The 18,322-nt window shown below is 42.0% G+C and overlaps 1 protein-coding gene across 1 annotated transcript in view; it reads right to left on the bottom strand.

Annotated features, from left to right (window-relative positions):
- Nucleotides 1-8,773: 8,773 nt before the first annotated feature.
- The window catches only part of LOC111971614 (uncharacterized), a 167,365-nt gene continuing 157,816 nt past the window's right edge, over nt 8,774-18,322 (bottom strand). The window contains exons 2-9 of the mRNA XM_070438589.1: nt 16,978-17,010; nt 16,782-16,847; nt 16,609-16,668; nt 16,207-16,365; nt 15,792-15,849; nt 13,207-13,283; nt 12,632-12,678; nt 8,774-9,297 (exon numbers count right to left, since the gene is read on the bottom strand). Coding sequence (XP_070294690.1) covers nt 12,644-12,678; nt 13,207-13,283; nt 15,792-15,849; nt 16,207-16,365; nt 16,609-16,668; nt 16,782-16,847; nt 16,978-17,010 — 488 coding nt within the window. The 3' untranslated portion in view covers nt 8,774-9,297; nt 12,632-12,643. The remainder of the gene's footprint in view (nt 9,298-12,631; nt 12,679-13,206; nt 13,284-15,791; nt 15,850-16,206; nt 16,366-16,608; nt 16,669-16,781; nt 16,848-16,977; nt 17,011-18,322) is intronic.

Below are 18,322 nucleotides of genomic sequence, written 5' to 3'. Positions count from 1 at the left end.
AACTATATACACACTGCTGTATAAGCGTAATATGAAGCATATGAAGGTGAGTAACTACTATAACTATCACCGCTGTCAACGAAGGCTAATATGAAGCAGATTGAGGGTATACTAATACAGCCGCTGTCCAATGGCAAGGTTACATATGAAGCATGTTCGAGGTCACACTACTATACACGCTGGTCATGAAGGTTAATATACAGCAAAGTCTTGAGGTCAACTATCCAACCAGCTGTCATGAAGTGTACATATGAAAGCAGTCTGACGGTCAACTACTATACACATGCTGTCATGAAGGTTACATATGAAGCAGTCTGAGGTCAACTATATACACTGCTGTCATGAAGGTTACATATGAAGCAGTCTGAGGTCAACTACTATACACGCTGTCATGAAGGTTACATATGAAGCAGTCTGAGGTCAACTACTATACACGCTGTCATGAAGGTTACATATGAAGCAGTCTGGAGTCACCTACTCACTGCTGTCATGAAGGTTACATTATGAAGCAGTCTGAGGTCAACTACTATACAACCGCTGTCATGAAGGTTTACATATGAAGCAGTCTGAGGTCAACTATATAACAGCTGTCATGAAGGTTACATATGAAGCATCTGAGGTCAACTACTATACACCGCTGTCATGAAGGTTACATATGACATCTGAGGTAACTACTACAACACGCTGTCATAAAGGTTACATTAAGGCAGTCTGAGTCACACTATAACACGCTGTCATGAAGGTTACATAGAAAGCAGTCTGAGGTCAACTACTATACACCGCTGTCATGAAGGTTACATATGAAGCAGTCTGAGGTCAACTACTATACACGCTGTCATGAAGGTTACATATGAAGCAGTCTGAGGTCAACTACTACACACCGCTGTCATGAAGGTTACATATGAGGCAGTCTGAGGTCAACTACTATACACGCTGTCATGAAGGTTACATATGAAGCAGTCTGAGGTCAACTATATACACTGCTGTCATGAAGGTTACATATGAAGCAGTCTGAGGTCAATACTATACACCGCTGTCATGAAGGTATACATATGAAAGCAGTCTGGAGGTCAACTACTATACTGCTGTCATGAAGGTTACATATGAAGCAGTCTGAGGTCAACTACTATAACACTGCTGTCATGAAGGTTACATATGAAGCAGTCTGAGGTCAACTACTATACACCTGCGTTCTGAAGGTTACATATGAAGCAGTCTGAGGTCAACTACTACACACTGCTGTCATGAAGGTTACATATGAAAGCAGTCTGAGGTCAACTACATACACACTGTGTCATGAAGGTTACATATGAAGCAGTTGAGGTCAACTACTAACATGCTGTCATGAAGGTTACATATGAAGCAGTCTGAGGTCAACTACTACACTGCTGTCATGAGGGTTACATATGAAGCAGTCTGAGGTCAACTACAATACACTGCTGTCATGAAGGTTACATATGAAGCAGTCTGAGGTCAACTACTACACACTGTTCATGAAGGTTACATATGAATCCGTCTGAGGTCAACTACCAGTCCAGTGTAATATGTGGTAGTATAATAGTTATTAGCTGATCTGTGATCCGTTTTGCATTTAACTGTTAAATTACAGTAAGTTCAGAATCAGATAAAGTATATATTGTAGGGGCAACCTTTCCTGGGGTGTGCAGTAGAGTACCAACAAAGTGCAGTGTATACAACTAATGTTATTTATTCTATTTAACTAGGCAAGTCAGTTAAGAAGCAAATTCTTATTTAACATAAGGCCTACCCCGACAACGCTGGGCCAAGTGTCGCACCCTATGGGACTCCAATCAGGCCGGATGTGATAAAGCCTGGACTGAAAGGGATGAGCTACGTCTTTCACGGAGATCACTCTCTTAGACCGCTGCCACTCAGAGCCCAACAAAATCAGATATATCTGACAAGACAGAATTTATTATTTGATCAAATGTTTATTTTTTTATTATATTGACATAGGATCAAAGAAATATGGAGGAGACACATTAACCTCCGCCCTGAAACACCCCCAACTCCATCACTCAAGACATATTTATAAGATAGCTATAAGACTTCTTAAATGACTTTTAAAAGTCTCCTCTAGACCTCATCAAAAACGCCAGACGTTTCAAGTGATAAAGAGATATAAAATGTTTATATGCCATATACTGTCACTGTAAGGTCCAGGTGAAAAGCAGAAACACTGGTGGAGACCTTGAGCGGTAGTTAACAGTACATTGGTAATGATGTAAGAGAGAGAGAGAGGAGGAGAATAGCGAGTCCATCTCTCCTGGCGTTTATTCCTTATTGATATGCATTGCTTTCCAGAGATATCTGTCCTTGCTGCTCTTCGCCAGCCTCCTTTAATATGAATCAAATTACCATCCATGCAAGGTATAGTGAGGGAAGAGAGGGTAGAGAGGGGGGATGGGGGATGGGTTTCTGGCTCTACCACACACGACACCCAGTGGAGGCTGCTGAGGGGGAGGACGGCTCATAATAATGGCTGGAACGGAGCATATGGGAATGGCATAAAGCACATGAAACCATGTGTTTTGATGAGCGTTACACCTATTCCACTCCAGCCATTACCACGAGTCCGTCCTCCCCAATTAAGGGCCACAACCTCCTGTGACATACAGGGACAGAACGATGGTACACATTTAATGGGCCGACGCACACAAACAAAATAGCGGTCACAGATTTATTGATGATTTACAAATATGCAAATATATGTCCGGACAGTTGGTTCTTGTTGAAAATTATACTCTTTACTACAAACTACTGCTGTAACACTTGAATTACTGACAAGTATGAGGACCTAACAGAGATTGAGGGACCAAATTCACTCTCTATGACCATAAGCAATATCAATTTTGTATAAATCAAGCAACAATTACACATTTAAAAAAATACATAGCAAGTAAAAATTAAATCTTCACCATATTTACATGAAATTACTGCAAAATACTGACTGTCACATGAGCTGAACATAACATTTATACATTCGATGTGACGAGAATTTGTAGATTCAGATTGCATACTAAAACCACTATCATTGGAGGAAAAAACATTCACCCAATAAAAGACAGTGTACCATCAACAGAGATGACATATGCTTAGAGAAGTAATGACAAGTAGATGAAATAATGTTCTCATAAAAGAAAATCATGGAAAACAAAACATCACAAGACAGTCACTGTATTACAACACCAACTGAAATTTGCACTCTGTGAAAATATCTCGCAGACTATCTCAGAAATTACCTCCTTCTCCTCTTGAATTCTAACAGCTTTAGCATTGCGTGACGGCCATGACCAAAGCAAAAAGTGTACCAGCAGTTCTCAGTATAATATAATAAACAGCAACGTTTCGTAATTAGAGTCGGATTTGTGAGAGCGAGAGAGACGAGAGAGCAAAGAACAGAGACGAGAGAGAGAGAGTGAAGAGAGACAGAAGAGATAGATCACACACAGTTGTGTACTACAACCAGAAGGAACAGAGCAGAGGAGAGGAGGAGGACTAGCTAGTCTTTAGCTAAACATTTGTTGACCATCATATTATCATGGGACTTGGTTAGAGCATCATATCTATCATAGGACTGGTTAGGCTCATATTTTCATGGATGGGTTAAAAGCATCATCTGTTATGGATGGTTAAGCCATATATTATCCATGGGACTGGGTTAAAGCCATCATATCTGTCATGGGACTGGGTTAGAGCCATCATATTATCATGGGACTGTTAGAGCCATCATATCTTCATGGGATGAGTAGAGGCATCATATCTATCATGGGCTGAGTTAGAGCATCATATTATCATGGGTGTGAGACATAAGACGTTAGGAATATAACAGACGCTGCATATAATGGATGAGTTAGGCCATCATATCTATCATGGGACTGAGCTCAAGAGAGTGCCTCATATCTATCATGGGACTGATTAGAGCCATGATATGCGTAACTATATCTATATGGATGAGTTAGAGCCATCATATCTATCATGGACTGGTTAAGAGTGCCATTATATCTGTCTGGCTGGAGGTTGTCGTTGGAATAAGACTAATACTCTGGTAGGCTTTACTGTGGCATGGAATATGTTTAGTTGTAAAGGGGAGGGCTGTAGGATCTTTGGAGGTCAAGTTCTGATATTGTTGTCTGGGTGTCAGAACATGGCTACGACACTGCTTTCAGCAATAGTTTATCGTTTTATCTCCACAGGGGCTGCTGAAGGAGAACAGCTCTTAATAATGGCTTGAACGGAGCGAATGGAACGGCATCAATGCATGGAAAACAGTGTCTGATGTAATTTGATAGCATTCCACTCATTCGTCAGCAATTACAACCCCCGGAGCATCCTCCTCAATTAGAGTGCCACCAACCTCTGTGTTTTATCTCTTCTCACTGATCCTTTCTCATTGCATGACAGCTGAATAAAAAGACAATAAAACTAATAAAAAGTGTATATGAACTTGAAACAATGACTAAAGGCACTGTACTGAGTTGATGGCGTTGCAAAAAAGCATTCATTCTAGGCCGACCACAAATCAGATCCGTGTAGTGAAAGACTATTGCACACACTGTTTCTCCATAGATTATACCAGTACAATGAACGGTGGAGTGTGCAGTTTGAAGATGTTACGTTCTAAGAACCGTTTAACTTGTGCATTTATTGTTAACTTGTCTTTTGTTTATGCTGAAATGGAATAATAAATTCAGCATTTCCTGTTTTTTGTGCAGTCACTTGGTGGAGGTGTTTTTCATTGATCTAGCGGTTGATATCATTGACATCTGACATTGAAATGATAGAAGAAGCTGCAGTGCTGCTGGGTAACAGAATGTCCTTCCCTGCGATGGGGAAATGTCCTTTGTCACGGCAGTAACAGCAAGAGGAGGTGTGGAGAGAGATTGACTGACTCCAATGACTTTAGGGGACTAGCCTAGAGGAGACAGACAGACAGGGAGAGGTCACGTGACTACATACAGTAGTACATGTTCATACAATCAATAAATAAACATCCTTCATCTGGAAGGAAGTCACGTGATGTTTTAATCGTTTGGTTGTCACACCAACTCCTCTACCAAAACAGACTCTGACAAGTCACAAGCCAAAGGTCCTTGGGAAGGAATGAGAATGATGTCATTTCAAATCAGATCGTTGATCCTCTAGTCTACAACCAAACTGTCAATAAATCCCCATTGGAAAGGTTACATATGAAGCAGTCTGAGGTCAACTACCATACACTGCTGTCATGAAGGTTACATATGAAGCAGTCTGAGGTCAACTACTACACACTGCTATCATGAAGGTTACATATGAATCCGTCTGAGGTCAACTACCAGTCCAGTGTAATATGTGGTAGTATAATAGTTATTAGCTGATCTGTGATCCGTTTTGCATTTCAACTGTTAACAATTACAGTAAGTTCAGAATCAGATAAAGTAATATTTAGGGGCAACCTTTCCCTGGGGTGTGCAGTAGAGTACCAACACGTGCAGTGCTATATCAACTAGATGTTTATTTATTTATTTAACTAGGCAAGTCAGTTAAGAACAAATTCTTATTTAACAATAACGGCCTACCCCAGACAACGCTGGGCCAAGTGTTCGCCACCCTATGGGACTCCCAATCACGGCCGGATGTGATAAAGCCTGGACTTGAACCAGGGACTGTAGTGACGCCTCTTTCACGGAGATACAGTGTCTTAGACCGCTGCGCCACTCAGGAGCCCAAACTATATCAGATATATCTGACAAGACAGATGTATTTATTATTTGATCAAATGTTTATTTTATTTTATTTATATTGACATAGGGATACAAAGAAAATATGGAGGAGACACATTAACCCTCCGCCCTGAAACACCCCCCCCAACCTCCATCACTCAAGACATATTTATAAAGTAGCTCTATAGACTTCTTAAATGACTTTTAAAAGTCTCCTCTAGACACTCATCAAAAAACGCCAGACGTTTCAATGATCTAAAGAGATATAACATGTTTATATGCCATATACTGTCACTGTAACTGTCCAGGTGAAAAGCAGAAACACTGGTGGGAGACCTTGAGCGGTAGTTTCAGACAGTACATTGGTAATGATGTAACGAGAGAGAGAGAGGAGGGAGAATAGCGAGTCCATCTCTCCTGGCGTTTATTCCTTATTGATATGCATTGCTTTCCAGGATATCTGTCCTTGCTGCTCTTCGCCAGCCTCCTTTAATATGAATCAAATTACCATCCATCAGGTATATAGAGGGAAGAGAGGGTAGAGAGCGGGGGATGGGGGATGGGTTTCTGGCTCTACCACACACGCACACCAGTGGAGGCTGCTGAGGGGAGGACGGCTCATAATAATGGCTGGAACGGAGCATATGGAATGGCATAAAGCACATGGAAACCATGTGTTTGATAGCGTTACACCTATTCCACTCCAGCCATTACCACGAGTCCGTCCTCCCCAATTAAGGTGCCACCAACCTCCTGTGACACATACAGGGACAGACGAAGTGGCACACATTAATGGGCCCGTGCACACAAACAAAATAGCGCGTCACAGATTTATTGATGATTTACAAATATGCAAATATATTGTCCGGACAGTTGGTTCCTTGTTGAAATTATTACTCTTTACTACAATAACTACTGCTGTAACACTTGAATTACTGACAAGTATGAGGACCTAACAGAGATTGAGGGACCAAATTCACTCCTATGACCATAAGCAAATATCAATGTTTGTATCAAATCAAGCACAATATACACATTTAAAAAATATACATGCAAGTAAAAAAAAAGATCTTCCACATATTTACAATGAAAGTTACTGCAAAATACTGACTGTCACATAGAGCTGAGCATAACATTTATACATTGATGTGACGAGAATTTGTAGATTCAGATTGCATATCAACAACACCACTATCATTGGAGGAAAAACATATTCAACCAATGAAAGACAGTGTACCATCAACAGGAATGACATGCTTAGGAAGGAATGACAGTAATTGTGAAATACTGTTTCTCAAAGAAAATCATGGAAAACAAAACATCACAAGACAGTAACTGTATACAACAACCCAACTGAAATTTGCACTCTGTGAAAATATCTCACAGACTATCTCAGAAATTACCTTCCCTAATCCCTCTTGAATTCTAAACAGCTTTAGCATTGCGTGATGCACATGAACCAAAGCAAAGCAGTGTGCCAGCAGTTCTCAGTTATCTCATGCATAAAACAATAGGCAGGGTTTTGTAATTAGAGTCGGAGTTTGTGAGAGAGAGAGACAGAGAGAGACAAAGAGAGAGACAGAGAGTGAAAGAGAGACAGATCCACGTGCAGTCTGTGTACTACAACCAGAAGGGACAGAGCAGAGGAGAGGAGGAGACACTAGCTAGTCTTTAGCATAAACATTTGTTGAGCCATCATATCTATCATGGGATTGGGTTAAAGCCATCATATCTATCATGGGACTGGGTTAGAGCCATCATATCTATCATGGGACTGGGTTAAAGCCATCATATTTATCATGGGATTGGTTTTAAGCCATCATATCTATCATGGGATTGGTTTTAAGCCATCATATCTATCATGGGACTGGGTTAGAGCCATCATATCTATCATGGGACTGGGTTAGAGCCATCATATCTATCATGGGACTGGGTTAGTTGGCCGTTGGAATAAGGGTATATACCACCTGGTATGGCTTTACTGTGGGCATGGAATATATGTTTATGTTGTAAAGGGGAGGGCCTGTAGGATCTTTGGAGGTCAAGTTCTGATATTGTTGTCTGGGTGTCAGAACATGGCTAACGACACCTGCTTTCAGCAATAGTCTAATAGTTTTTACTCCACAGGAGGCTGCTGAAGGGAGAACAGCTCATAATAATGGCTGGAACGGAGCGAATGGAATGGCATCAAACGCATGGAAACCAAGTGTCTGATGTATTTGATACCATTCCACTCATTCTGCTCCAGCCATTACCCCGAGCCCATCCTCCTCAATTAAGGTGCCACCAACCTCCTGTGTTTTACTCCTTCCTCTCTCACTGCATGAATACAGCTGAATACAAAAGACAATAAAACAATCACATAAAAAGTGTATATGAACTTGAAACAATGACTAAAAGGCACAGTACTGAGTTGAAGGCGTTGCAAAAAGCATTCATTATTAGGCCGACCACAATCAGGATCCGTGTAGTGAAAGGACTATTGCCACACACTGTTTCTCCATAGAGTCTATNATCATATCTATCATGGGACTGGGTTAGAGCCATCATATCTATCATGGGACTGAGTTAGAGCCATCATATCTATCATGGGACTGGGTTAGAGCCATTATATCTGTCATGGGACTGGGTTAGTTGGCCGTTGGAATAAGACTATATACCATCTGGTATGGCTTTACTGTGGGCATGGAATATGTGTTTATGTTGTAAAGGGGAGGGCCTGTAGGATCTTTGGAGGTCAAGTTCTGATATTGTTGTCTGGGTGTCAGAACATGGCTACCGACACCTGCTTTCAGCAATAGTTTTATACGTTTTACTCCACAGGAGGCTGCTGAAGGGAGGACAGCTCATAATAATGGCTGGAACGGAGCGAATGGAACGGCATCAATCGCATGGAAACCAAGTGTCTGATGTATTTGATAGCATTCCACTCATTCTGCTCCAGCCATTACCCCGAGCGCATCCTCCTCAATTAAGGTGCCACCAACCTCCTGTGTTTTACTCCTTCCTCTCTCACTGATTCCTTCTCTCACTGCATGACAGCTGAATACAAAAGACAATAAAACAATCACATAAAAAGTGTATATGAACTTGAAACAATGACTAAAAAGGCACTGTACTGAGTTGATGGCGTTGCAAAAAGCATTCATTATTAGGCCGACCACAATCAGGATCCGTGTAGTGAAAGGACTATTGCCACACACTGTTTCTCCATAGAGTCTATACCACAGTACAATTGACGGTGGAGTGTGCAGATTTGAAGATGTTACGTTCTAAGAACGTTTAACTTGTGCATTTATTGTTACTTGTCTTTTGTTTATGCTGAAATGGAAAATAAATTCAGCATTTCCTGTTTTTTTGCAGTCACCTTGGTGGAGGTGTTGCTTTCTCATTGTCAATGTGGTCGGTTGATGACATTGCCTTGACATTGACATGAATAGAAGAAGCCTGCAGTGCTGCTGGGTAACAGAATGTCCTTCCCTGCGATGGGGAAATGTCCTTTGTCACCGGCAGTACAGCAAGAGGACGGTTGGGAGAGAGAATTGACTGACTCCATGACTCTTTAGGGACTAGCCTAGAGGAGACAGACAGACAGGGAGAGGTCATGTGACTACATACAGTACAGTACATGTTCATACAATCAATAGAATAACATCCTTCATTGGAAGGAGTCACGTGATGTTTTAACATTCGTTTGGTTGTCACACCAGACCCTCTGACCTACAGTATCACAAGCCAAAGGTCCTTGGGAAGGAATGAGAATGATGTCATTTCACAATCAGATACGTTGATCCTCTAGTCTACACCAAACTGTCAATAAATCCCCCATTGGAAACAACAGATATTTACAGTTGATTTTTATGTAGTTACAGTAGGTCTACAATAGGGCATGCTGTCTACAGCAGTGGAGGCTGGTGGGAGGAGCTATAGGAGGACGGGCTCATTGTAATGGCTGGAATGGAATTATGGAACGGAGTCAAAAATGTGGTTTCCATATGTTTGATGTGTTTTATACCGTTCCATTTATTCCATTCCAGACATTACAATGAGCCCGTCCTCCAAATAGCTCCTCCCACCAGCCTCCACTGGTCTACAGTAGGCCTGCCCTACACAGTTAACTGAGAGTAATCTATGACCCTCCACCCTTATGGCACGCTGCAAACCAACAGAACCCTGGGGGGAAAAAGCTGTGTGTGAATGACGTGAGCTCACAGCTAGTCTAATGGACCTTGACCCTCCCAGCCTTTCTGAGAGAGAGAACAAGGGGCCATCCCTACGCCCTGTTGCGCCACACTTCCATGCATGCCTGTGGTAATCGCTAACAGATGTCAGGACTCTTCCTGCTTCAGAGCAAGAGAGGGTTAGAAGGTTACGATGGGTACAGAGGAGTAGGGGACAGAGTTCAGCAGTCACTGTGTGTGTGTGTGCCCTTATGTCAGTAAGTGAGGCATGTGTTCGTGCAGTCATGTGTATATTTCTGTGCGTGTGAGTGTGTGTGTCAGAGAGATAATAGAAGCATGTGTGGGAGTATGTGAGACTCTGTCTCGCTCTGTATGTATTTGTGTGTGTGTTTTTTGTGTGTGGTGTGTGTGTGTGTGTGTGTGTGTGGTGTGTGTGTGTGTGTGTGTGTGTGTGTGTGTGTGTGTGTGTGGTGTGTGTGTGTGTGTGGTGTGTGTGTGTGTTGTGTGGGCCAACCACGTATCAAAACAAGATATGCAGGGGGAACAGAAATTAAATGTTGTGGTGGGCCGGGCGACTGCAGGCTGACTTTGGTCGTCAGTTGAGCAGTGTTTCCTACAACAAATTGGTGCAGCTGGCTTCCGGGTTAGGCGGGCGGTTGTTAAGAAGTGCGGTTTGGCGGATCATGTTTCTGGGGGCGCATGACTCGACCTTCGCCTCTCCCGAGCCCGTTAGGGAGTTGCAGCGATGAGACAAGATCGTAATTGAATCGCAATTGGATATCATGAAATTGGGGAGAAAAACAGGGTAAAATACACAACCCCCCCCAAAAAACTGAAATGACTGTTGCTAAATTGGGCTCCTGAGTGGCGCAGCAGTCTAAGACACTGCATCTCAGTGCAAGAAGGGTCACTGCAATCCCTGGTTCAAATCCAGGCTGCATTACATCTGGCTGTGATTGGGAGTCCCATAAGGCAGCGCACAATTGTCCCAGCGTCGTCTGGGTTTGGCCGTCATTGTTAATAAGAATTTGTTCTTAACTGATTTTCCTAGTTAAATTTAGGATAAATACCTGCGCATGATGAGTATGTACACTACCGTTCAAAAGTTTGGGGTCACTTAGAAATGTCCCTGTTTTTGAAAGAAAAACACATTCTTTGTCCATTAATAACATCTAATTGATCAGAAATACAGTGTAGACATTGTCAATGTTGTAAATGACTATTGTAGCTGGTGTACAGAGGCCCATTATCAGCAACCATCACTCCTGTGTTCCAATGGCACATTGTGTTAGCTAATCCAAGTTTCTCATTTTAAAAGGCTAATTGATCACTAGAAAACCCTTTTGCAATTATTTTAGCACAGCTGAAAACTGCTGTTCTGATTAAAGAAGCAATAAAACTGGCCTTCTTTAGACTAGTTGAGTATCTGGAGCATCAGCATTTGTGGGTTCGATTACAGGCTCAAAATGGCCAGAAACAAAGACCTTTCTTCTGAAATTTGTCAGTCTATTCTTGTTCTGAAGGAAGACTATTCCATGCTAGAAATTGCCAAGAAACTGAAGATCTCGTACAGCGCTGTGTACTACTCCCTTCACAGAACAGCGCAAACTGGCTCCAACCAGAATAGAAAAAGGAGTGGGAGGCCCCGGTGCACAACTGAGCAAGAGAACAAGTACATTAGAGTGTCTAGTTTGAGAAACAGACGCCTCACAAGTCCTCAACTGGCAGCTTTATTAATAGTACCTGCAGGTTGGTGGCACCTTAATTGGGGAGGACGGGCTCTTGGTAATGACTAGAGCGGAATAAGTGGAATGGTATCAAACACATAAAACAAGGGGCAAAACGTTCAATGGGGACAGAGGGGACATGTCCCCCCCACATTCTGAAATTGCATTTTTGTTCCCCCGAGTTTTATCATTGGAATGTGATACAAAACGGACGCCTCCGAGCGGTCGGGTAGGCTGTTTGGAGTGTTAATCCGACTGGATAAAAAAAATAAAAATAAAAATGTCCCTCCCACTTCTAAAACAAAAGTTGCACGACTGCATCAAACATGTTGTTTTCAAGTGTTTGATGCCATTCCATTTGCTCCCTTGGAGACATTATTATGAGCCGTCCTCCCCTCAGCAGCCTCCACTGACCAAGGCCTGTATTTATAAAGTGTCACAGAGTACGTGTGCTGATCTAGGGTCAGGTCTCCCCATCCATGTCCATCTTAGTAATTATTATCTAAAAGGCTAAACTGATCCTAGATTCTTTCTCTTAATCAAATGATAGTCTGTTGAGTTTCATGTTACAGTAACAGCAGGACAGGTCAACCCACGTCAACAGCAGCAGGTCATGTTATTATGTCACCAGGACAACACATTATGTCATCACCAGGCTGTCTGTCCTCCCTCCCTGTTCCTGAGTTGCTGGGTGTGACTGACGCATTCACCAGTCACCACCGTGGACTCTATTCAATCCGTATTACAGATATTCAGCGTTAAAGCGTGATTGAAATGTAAACGTAATATTCCGCGTTAGCGGAGACTACGTTCACGGGAAACGCTGCCTATGTCGGCTCAATCGGGAATTACCTTTACATTTATATCGCGCAATCTGTAACGATTCAGTGATGCAGATTGAATAGAGCCCATGATCTTATCCTGCAGCGTTGCTACATAAACAGCAAAGTACAGTAGAGTTGACTACTATAGTGTTAGTAAATAACAGGTGTATGTTTACCATGATCTCATGTTAGATCCCTTGTCCAGAGTCCATTCGAACTCCACCTAAAAAAAACAAATTAACAGCTCATGTGACGAATACAATATCCCTGTATAAATCCCAAACAATATGGACATTTACAGTCTACGAATAGCTTTCCTATCAGTATGTACTTAGATATTTAAAGTGCGCATATAAAAGGAATTGACTCCAGTCTAGTCCATGTAAGAACGCTATCGTCACACTTGCAGTGGCTCAGTAATAAAGTATACAATGGCGCCCTCTATTGGAGAACAGTTATACTCTACCAACCTGTTTTCACAGTAGCRTTTATCAGGGAAAGGCATGTGATTACATATGTCCAAATTTCAATTACTAAACAGGAGTGAGTAGTCAACAGAGTTTACAACAGACAGATCTTCTTATTGTGAACCAAGAGTAGTCTAATGCTTGGARAACAAGGACGACCATTGCCAACTAACATACAAGATATATACAGCCTCAGCTCAGATTGTTCCAGTTATGCATTATTTTCAAAGATAATTATTAGTGGGCTGCTATACATTTTCTCTTGGGGTTTTTAGACGACTCACCATCTTTATTCATCCACTGTTCCAGGTCTTCCATCTCCAGCTCCAACACAGAGGGGACATCATCCTCAAACATGGGCCTGGAAAACAGCCAACATAGCCAGCCCATCATATTAGTGTTTTGACATTCGAAAATGACAAAATAAAGGGACTAAAATGAAGGGAGTGTAGAGGGGGAAAAAATACAAAACATCCACTGTTGAGGTATAAAGACAATCCAAAACAGTTGAGGGGTTTCTCACACGGTGTACTGGTCTCAAATTAAACTCCTTAGGAATATGCTGTTTTCCACTGATTTCCACCCAAAACTGTTGGTATTTGAATAGGCACTGTCCTTCCCTCCAACAGAGTTTGACATAATTTTCTACTCAAGGCCATTTGAGTGGTAGTATTGCTGATTCCCACAGGAGGGCGCTCTCGTCATTGATTATAGTTTTCTGTCAACGCGCTGAAGTCATCATGGACACATGATTGGCTTACAGAGAGAGAGCATTCATATGCAGTGTAAAGTTTTGACAGGATATCACTTTTGATGGTTATTTCCTTTATGCTAGTCTTTCTCTTACACTAAAGATACCATAGTCATACCGTACATTCTCACACGGAGGCTGGTTACCAGGGACAGGGTGTCATATCATAGCAGGAGGAACTTGAGGTTTGCCATATTTCTGCTGAAATGCTCTTTCATAAGTTCTCAGGCTAATGTGTAAACACTTAGATTCACACATGATACTTCTTGACTATATACTTTATGTCAGATATGAGAGACTGGTGTGTGTGTGTTTGTGTGAAACAACTTGTTGAGGAAAAGAGCACATGCGCACCACACACACACACACACACACACACACACACACACACACACACACACACACACACACACACACACACACACACACACACACACACCACACACACACACACACAACACACACACACACCAACGCCTGTTTCAAACTCCTCAACGTCTTTCTTTCTAAACAGGAAATAACAAACAGAGGTGAGAAAGGGTGAGGTCAAAATCATACCAAGGAAACAGATTTACCGCCTATTACGAATTTGAGTGACTGCAACTTGAAATGTATAGAGAGCACAGTCAAGACAGCAGTAGCCTAGATACAGTGCATTCAGAAAGTATTCAGACCCTTGACTTTTTCCACATTTTGTTTATGTTACAGCCTTATTCTAAAACGTATTAAATGTTTTGTCCCTTCATCAATCTACACACAATACTCCATAATGACAAAGCAAAACGGTTTTTTAAACGTCTTCCAAATGTATAAAAAATATCACATTTACTTAAGTATTCAGAACCTTTACTCAGTACTTTGTTGAAACACCTTTGGCAGTGATACAGCCTTGAGTCTTCTTAGATATGACGCTACAAGCTTGGCACACCTGTATTTGGGGATTTTTAGTTCTCTCCAGAGATATTCCATCGGGTTCAAGTCCGGGCTCTGGCTGAGCCACTCAAGGACATTCAGACTTGTCCGAAGCCACTCCTGCGTTGTCTTGGCTGTGTGCTTAGGTCATTGTCCTGTTGGAAGGTGAACCTTCGCCCCAGTCTAGGTCCTGAGTACTCTGGAGCAGGTTTTCGCCAAGGATCTCTCTGTACTTTTCTCCGTCATCTTTCCCTCAGTCCTGACTAGTCTCCCAGTCCCTGCCGCCTGAAAAACATCCCCACAGCATGATGCTGCCACCACCATACTTCACCGTAGGGATGGTGCCAGGTTTCCTCCAGACGTGACACTTGGCATTCAGGCCAAAGAGTTCAATCTTGGTTTTATCAGACCAGAGAATCCTTTTTATTATGGTCTGAAAGTCCTATAGGTACTGTTTGGCAAACTCCAAATGGGCTATCATGTGCCTTTTACTGAGGAGTGACTTCCGTCTGGCCACTCTACCATAAAGGCCTGGTTGGTGGAGTGCTGCAGAGATGGATGTTCTTCTGGAAGGTTCTCCCAACTCCACAGAGGAACTATGGAGCTCTGTCAGAGTGACCATCGGGTTCTTGGTCACCTCCCTGACATTGGCCCTTCTTCCCTGATCGCTCAGTTTGGCCGGGCGGCCAGCTCTAGGAAGAGTCTTGGTGGATCCAAACCTCTTCCATTTAGTGTTTTTTTTAGGTTAACAGTTTTGGACCCTTGTGTACTAGGCAGTAGGTGAAACTCACTACACATTAGCACAGTTGACATGATTTATTTCTGCTGTGTTCTTGTGGACCTTCAATGCCTTTCCAAATCATGTCCAATCAATTGAATTTACCACAGGTGGACTCCAATCAAGTCGTAGAAACATCTCAAGGATGATCCATGGAAACAGGATGCACCTGAGCTCGATTTCGAGTCTCATAGCAAAGGGTCTATATACTTATGTAAATAAGGTATTTCTGTTTTTTGCAAAAATGTCTAAAAACCTGTTTTCACCTTGTCATTATGTGGTATTGATTGTAGATTGATGAGGGAAATACATTTAAAAATATATATTTTAGAATAAAGCTGTAATGTAACAAAATGTGGAAAAAGTCAAGGGGTCTGAATACCTCCCGAATGCACTATATAACTCATAGTGCAGTGTTCAATACTTACATTGGAACGTTTTCTGTGTCATCGCTACCATGCAAATATTTATCCTCTTCTACATGATCTGGAATAGGAAACCATCCTTATAGCCAACATCGTGCACCATCTCATAAAGTAATGTCAACGTACATTAACAATATCCACTCATACATTGTATACTCTATTGTGGTTGAGTATACAACTGTAGGCCTACACACTATTCTAAATAGGTATGCACAAAACTAAACATACCCCAACTCAGAGCTGTTTTTCACAAGTCATAGTGTTGTAAAGTACCCATGCAATGAACAGGACGACTGAATAGTACAATACATCTAGTCATAAGCAGATCTGTCATGGTGTGTGAGAATGGGGTCATGTCGCCTGTTGCTCCTCATCACGTGGACATATTTCCAGCTATAGCACAGTTCTCATGACTTACCAGAATTGCTCTTTTCTTTCCGATTCCATCTGCGGTTGATTATGACTACGCCCACTACCATGGCGATTATCACGACCACCAGCACAACAGGAACCAGGACGAAGGTGAGACTCAGACTGTCCTCCAGTGGTGCTTCAGAGGATTTGAGCTGATCCTCCCCTGGAAGAGGAACCATCACGGTGGGAAACTGATCATGTTGCTACAGATGGAACACCAGCTTGTCTGCAATGTTTCTGCAATTATTTTCACCATCTCAACAATCGTTTCTAACACACGGTTTTCTTAAACACTACATCCGTTTTGTTGTTTGTGTTCAATCAATCAAATCAATCCAGTTTATTTTATAAAGCCCCTTTGACATCAGCTGTTGTCACAAAGTGCTGAGGTACTGATGAAATATACCTTCTGAATTGACACCTGTACTGAATCCAGAACCAGATTCAGCTTCAGTCTCATATCCCTCTGAAATGACATAAAATGAAATGAAAAACCAGAGGGCCTTTTTTTGTCGTCATGCAAGGCTCTGATGGAAATCAGGTAACGAAATTGTGTTATGGAGACAGGTGTAATCTCACCTGAAGGACTCTCAGATGATAGGTATGAGTCTGGTGTAGGGGTAGCGTCACTTACAGTTGGGATCACTGGGGACATTGAGAAAAGTATCAACACAAGCACATCTAATGCCAAATCCGTTGGAAAGGGACAGTTATGAGCTATTGCCACCAGGTTGTGTTGGAGGAGTATGCACAGCAGATAACAGCTAAAGCTCACCTGAGAACCCAGCATCATTTTCTGTTTGTGTTTCTTCAACAGTATTTGTGTCTCATCACCCTGGCAGAACACTGCAATGAATGAAAGAGTCAATGGTTAAGCAACATAGGGCCAGGAGTTTTTCCTTATAACACGACCTGACCTTAAGCCTACTGTATAACGAGAGCCAAGGGAAAATCATCACCCTAGTTTTATGCAATTTAGAATATTTGGGATTCATAAAAAACCCACGAAAGACTCCACTATGTGCAAACTACACTGAGTCAGACAGTGTGATACTGTTTCCCAGAAAAAGGAGTTTAAACAATCAGATCTTTGGATGTGAATCAGTTCGGGCCTGTCAGTAGTGTACTTGGGGAGAGCTGTGACCTTAATCATGTTTAACAAATGGGCCTATATATCATACACTCTTCCAAAAAATGGGTTCCAAAGGGGTTCTTCAGCTGTCCCCATAGGATAACCCTTTTTGGTTTCAGGTAGAACCCTTTTTGGTTACAGGTAGTGCCCCTTTGGGGTCCATGTAGAACCCTCTGTAGCTGGAACAAAAGCGTTCTACCTGGAACAAAAATGGTTCTTCAAAGGTTCTCCTATGGGGACAGCCTGATAACCCTTTTAGGTTCTAGATAGCACCTTTCTTTGTGTAGGTTAACCCCGGACATTCCAAGAACCATCAAAGACACTCTTACTGTAAATGTTTGGGCATGTACAGTGTAATTCAAAATCTATGTGTTGAGGAGGCATGGGCATGGCATTAAAAACCCTTCCAAATTAACATATTCCTTGGTTACCAGCCAGTGGTTACAGTGAAAAAGGCAAGGCACATATATATGGCAGTAGACTCTATGACTCTTTAAACTAAAAAGAAGTATCACACAGATGGAGATAACATGCACTGCAGAGGGAACAAACTGTGCCGTAAGCGTCTCGGTAATGCCATTGCGAAAATGTTTCTGCAAATGGTTTTCCTACTACAAAACACAATGTTCTCGTTCTTTCGGTGAAGATGGGTCTTTGAAATAAAACAGGAACATCAACGTTTCACTGTGTTCATAGCTGATTCTTATCATTCTGAACTAACACCCGTTGCAAGAAGGGATGTGAACTCAGCTCTTTTCACAACTGAAATGTAACAGAGATGTACAAAGACAATAACATCCGTTTGAATAGAAGTGAACAAGCTTCGGAGAGCTATTCAAATATTCAACTTCAGAAAGCATTGTGAAGCAACTCAAGACACATGTAACCATACAGCAGCGATTACTCAGGTACGGTGTGTAAGACCTACTGGATAGAATACCATGTAGTCAAAAGGCCTAGAACTTTCACTATCTCTTCTGAAACGGTC

This window comes from Salvelinus sp. IW2-2015, unplaced genomic scaffold (genome assembly GCF_002910315.2).
Source record: "Salvelinus sp. IW2-2015 unplaced genomic scaffold, ASM291031v2 Un_scaffold1050, whole genome shotgun sequence".
In the NCBI taxonomy this organism is placed as follows: Eukaryota; Metazoa; Chordata; class Actinopteri; order Salmoniformes; family Salmonidae; genus Salvelinus; species Salvelinus sp. IW2-2015.
Note: the sequence above shows the minus strand (reverse complement) of the source record. Positions and strands in the feature narration are given on the sequence as shown.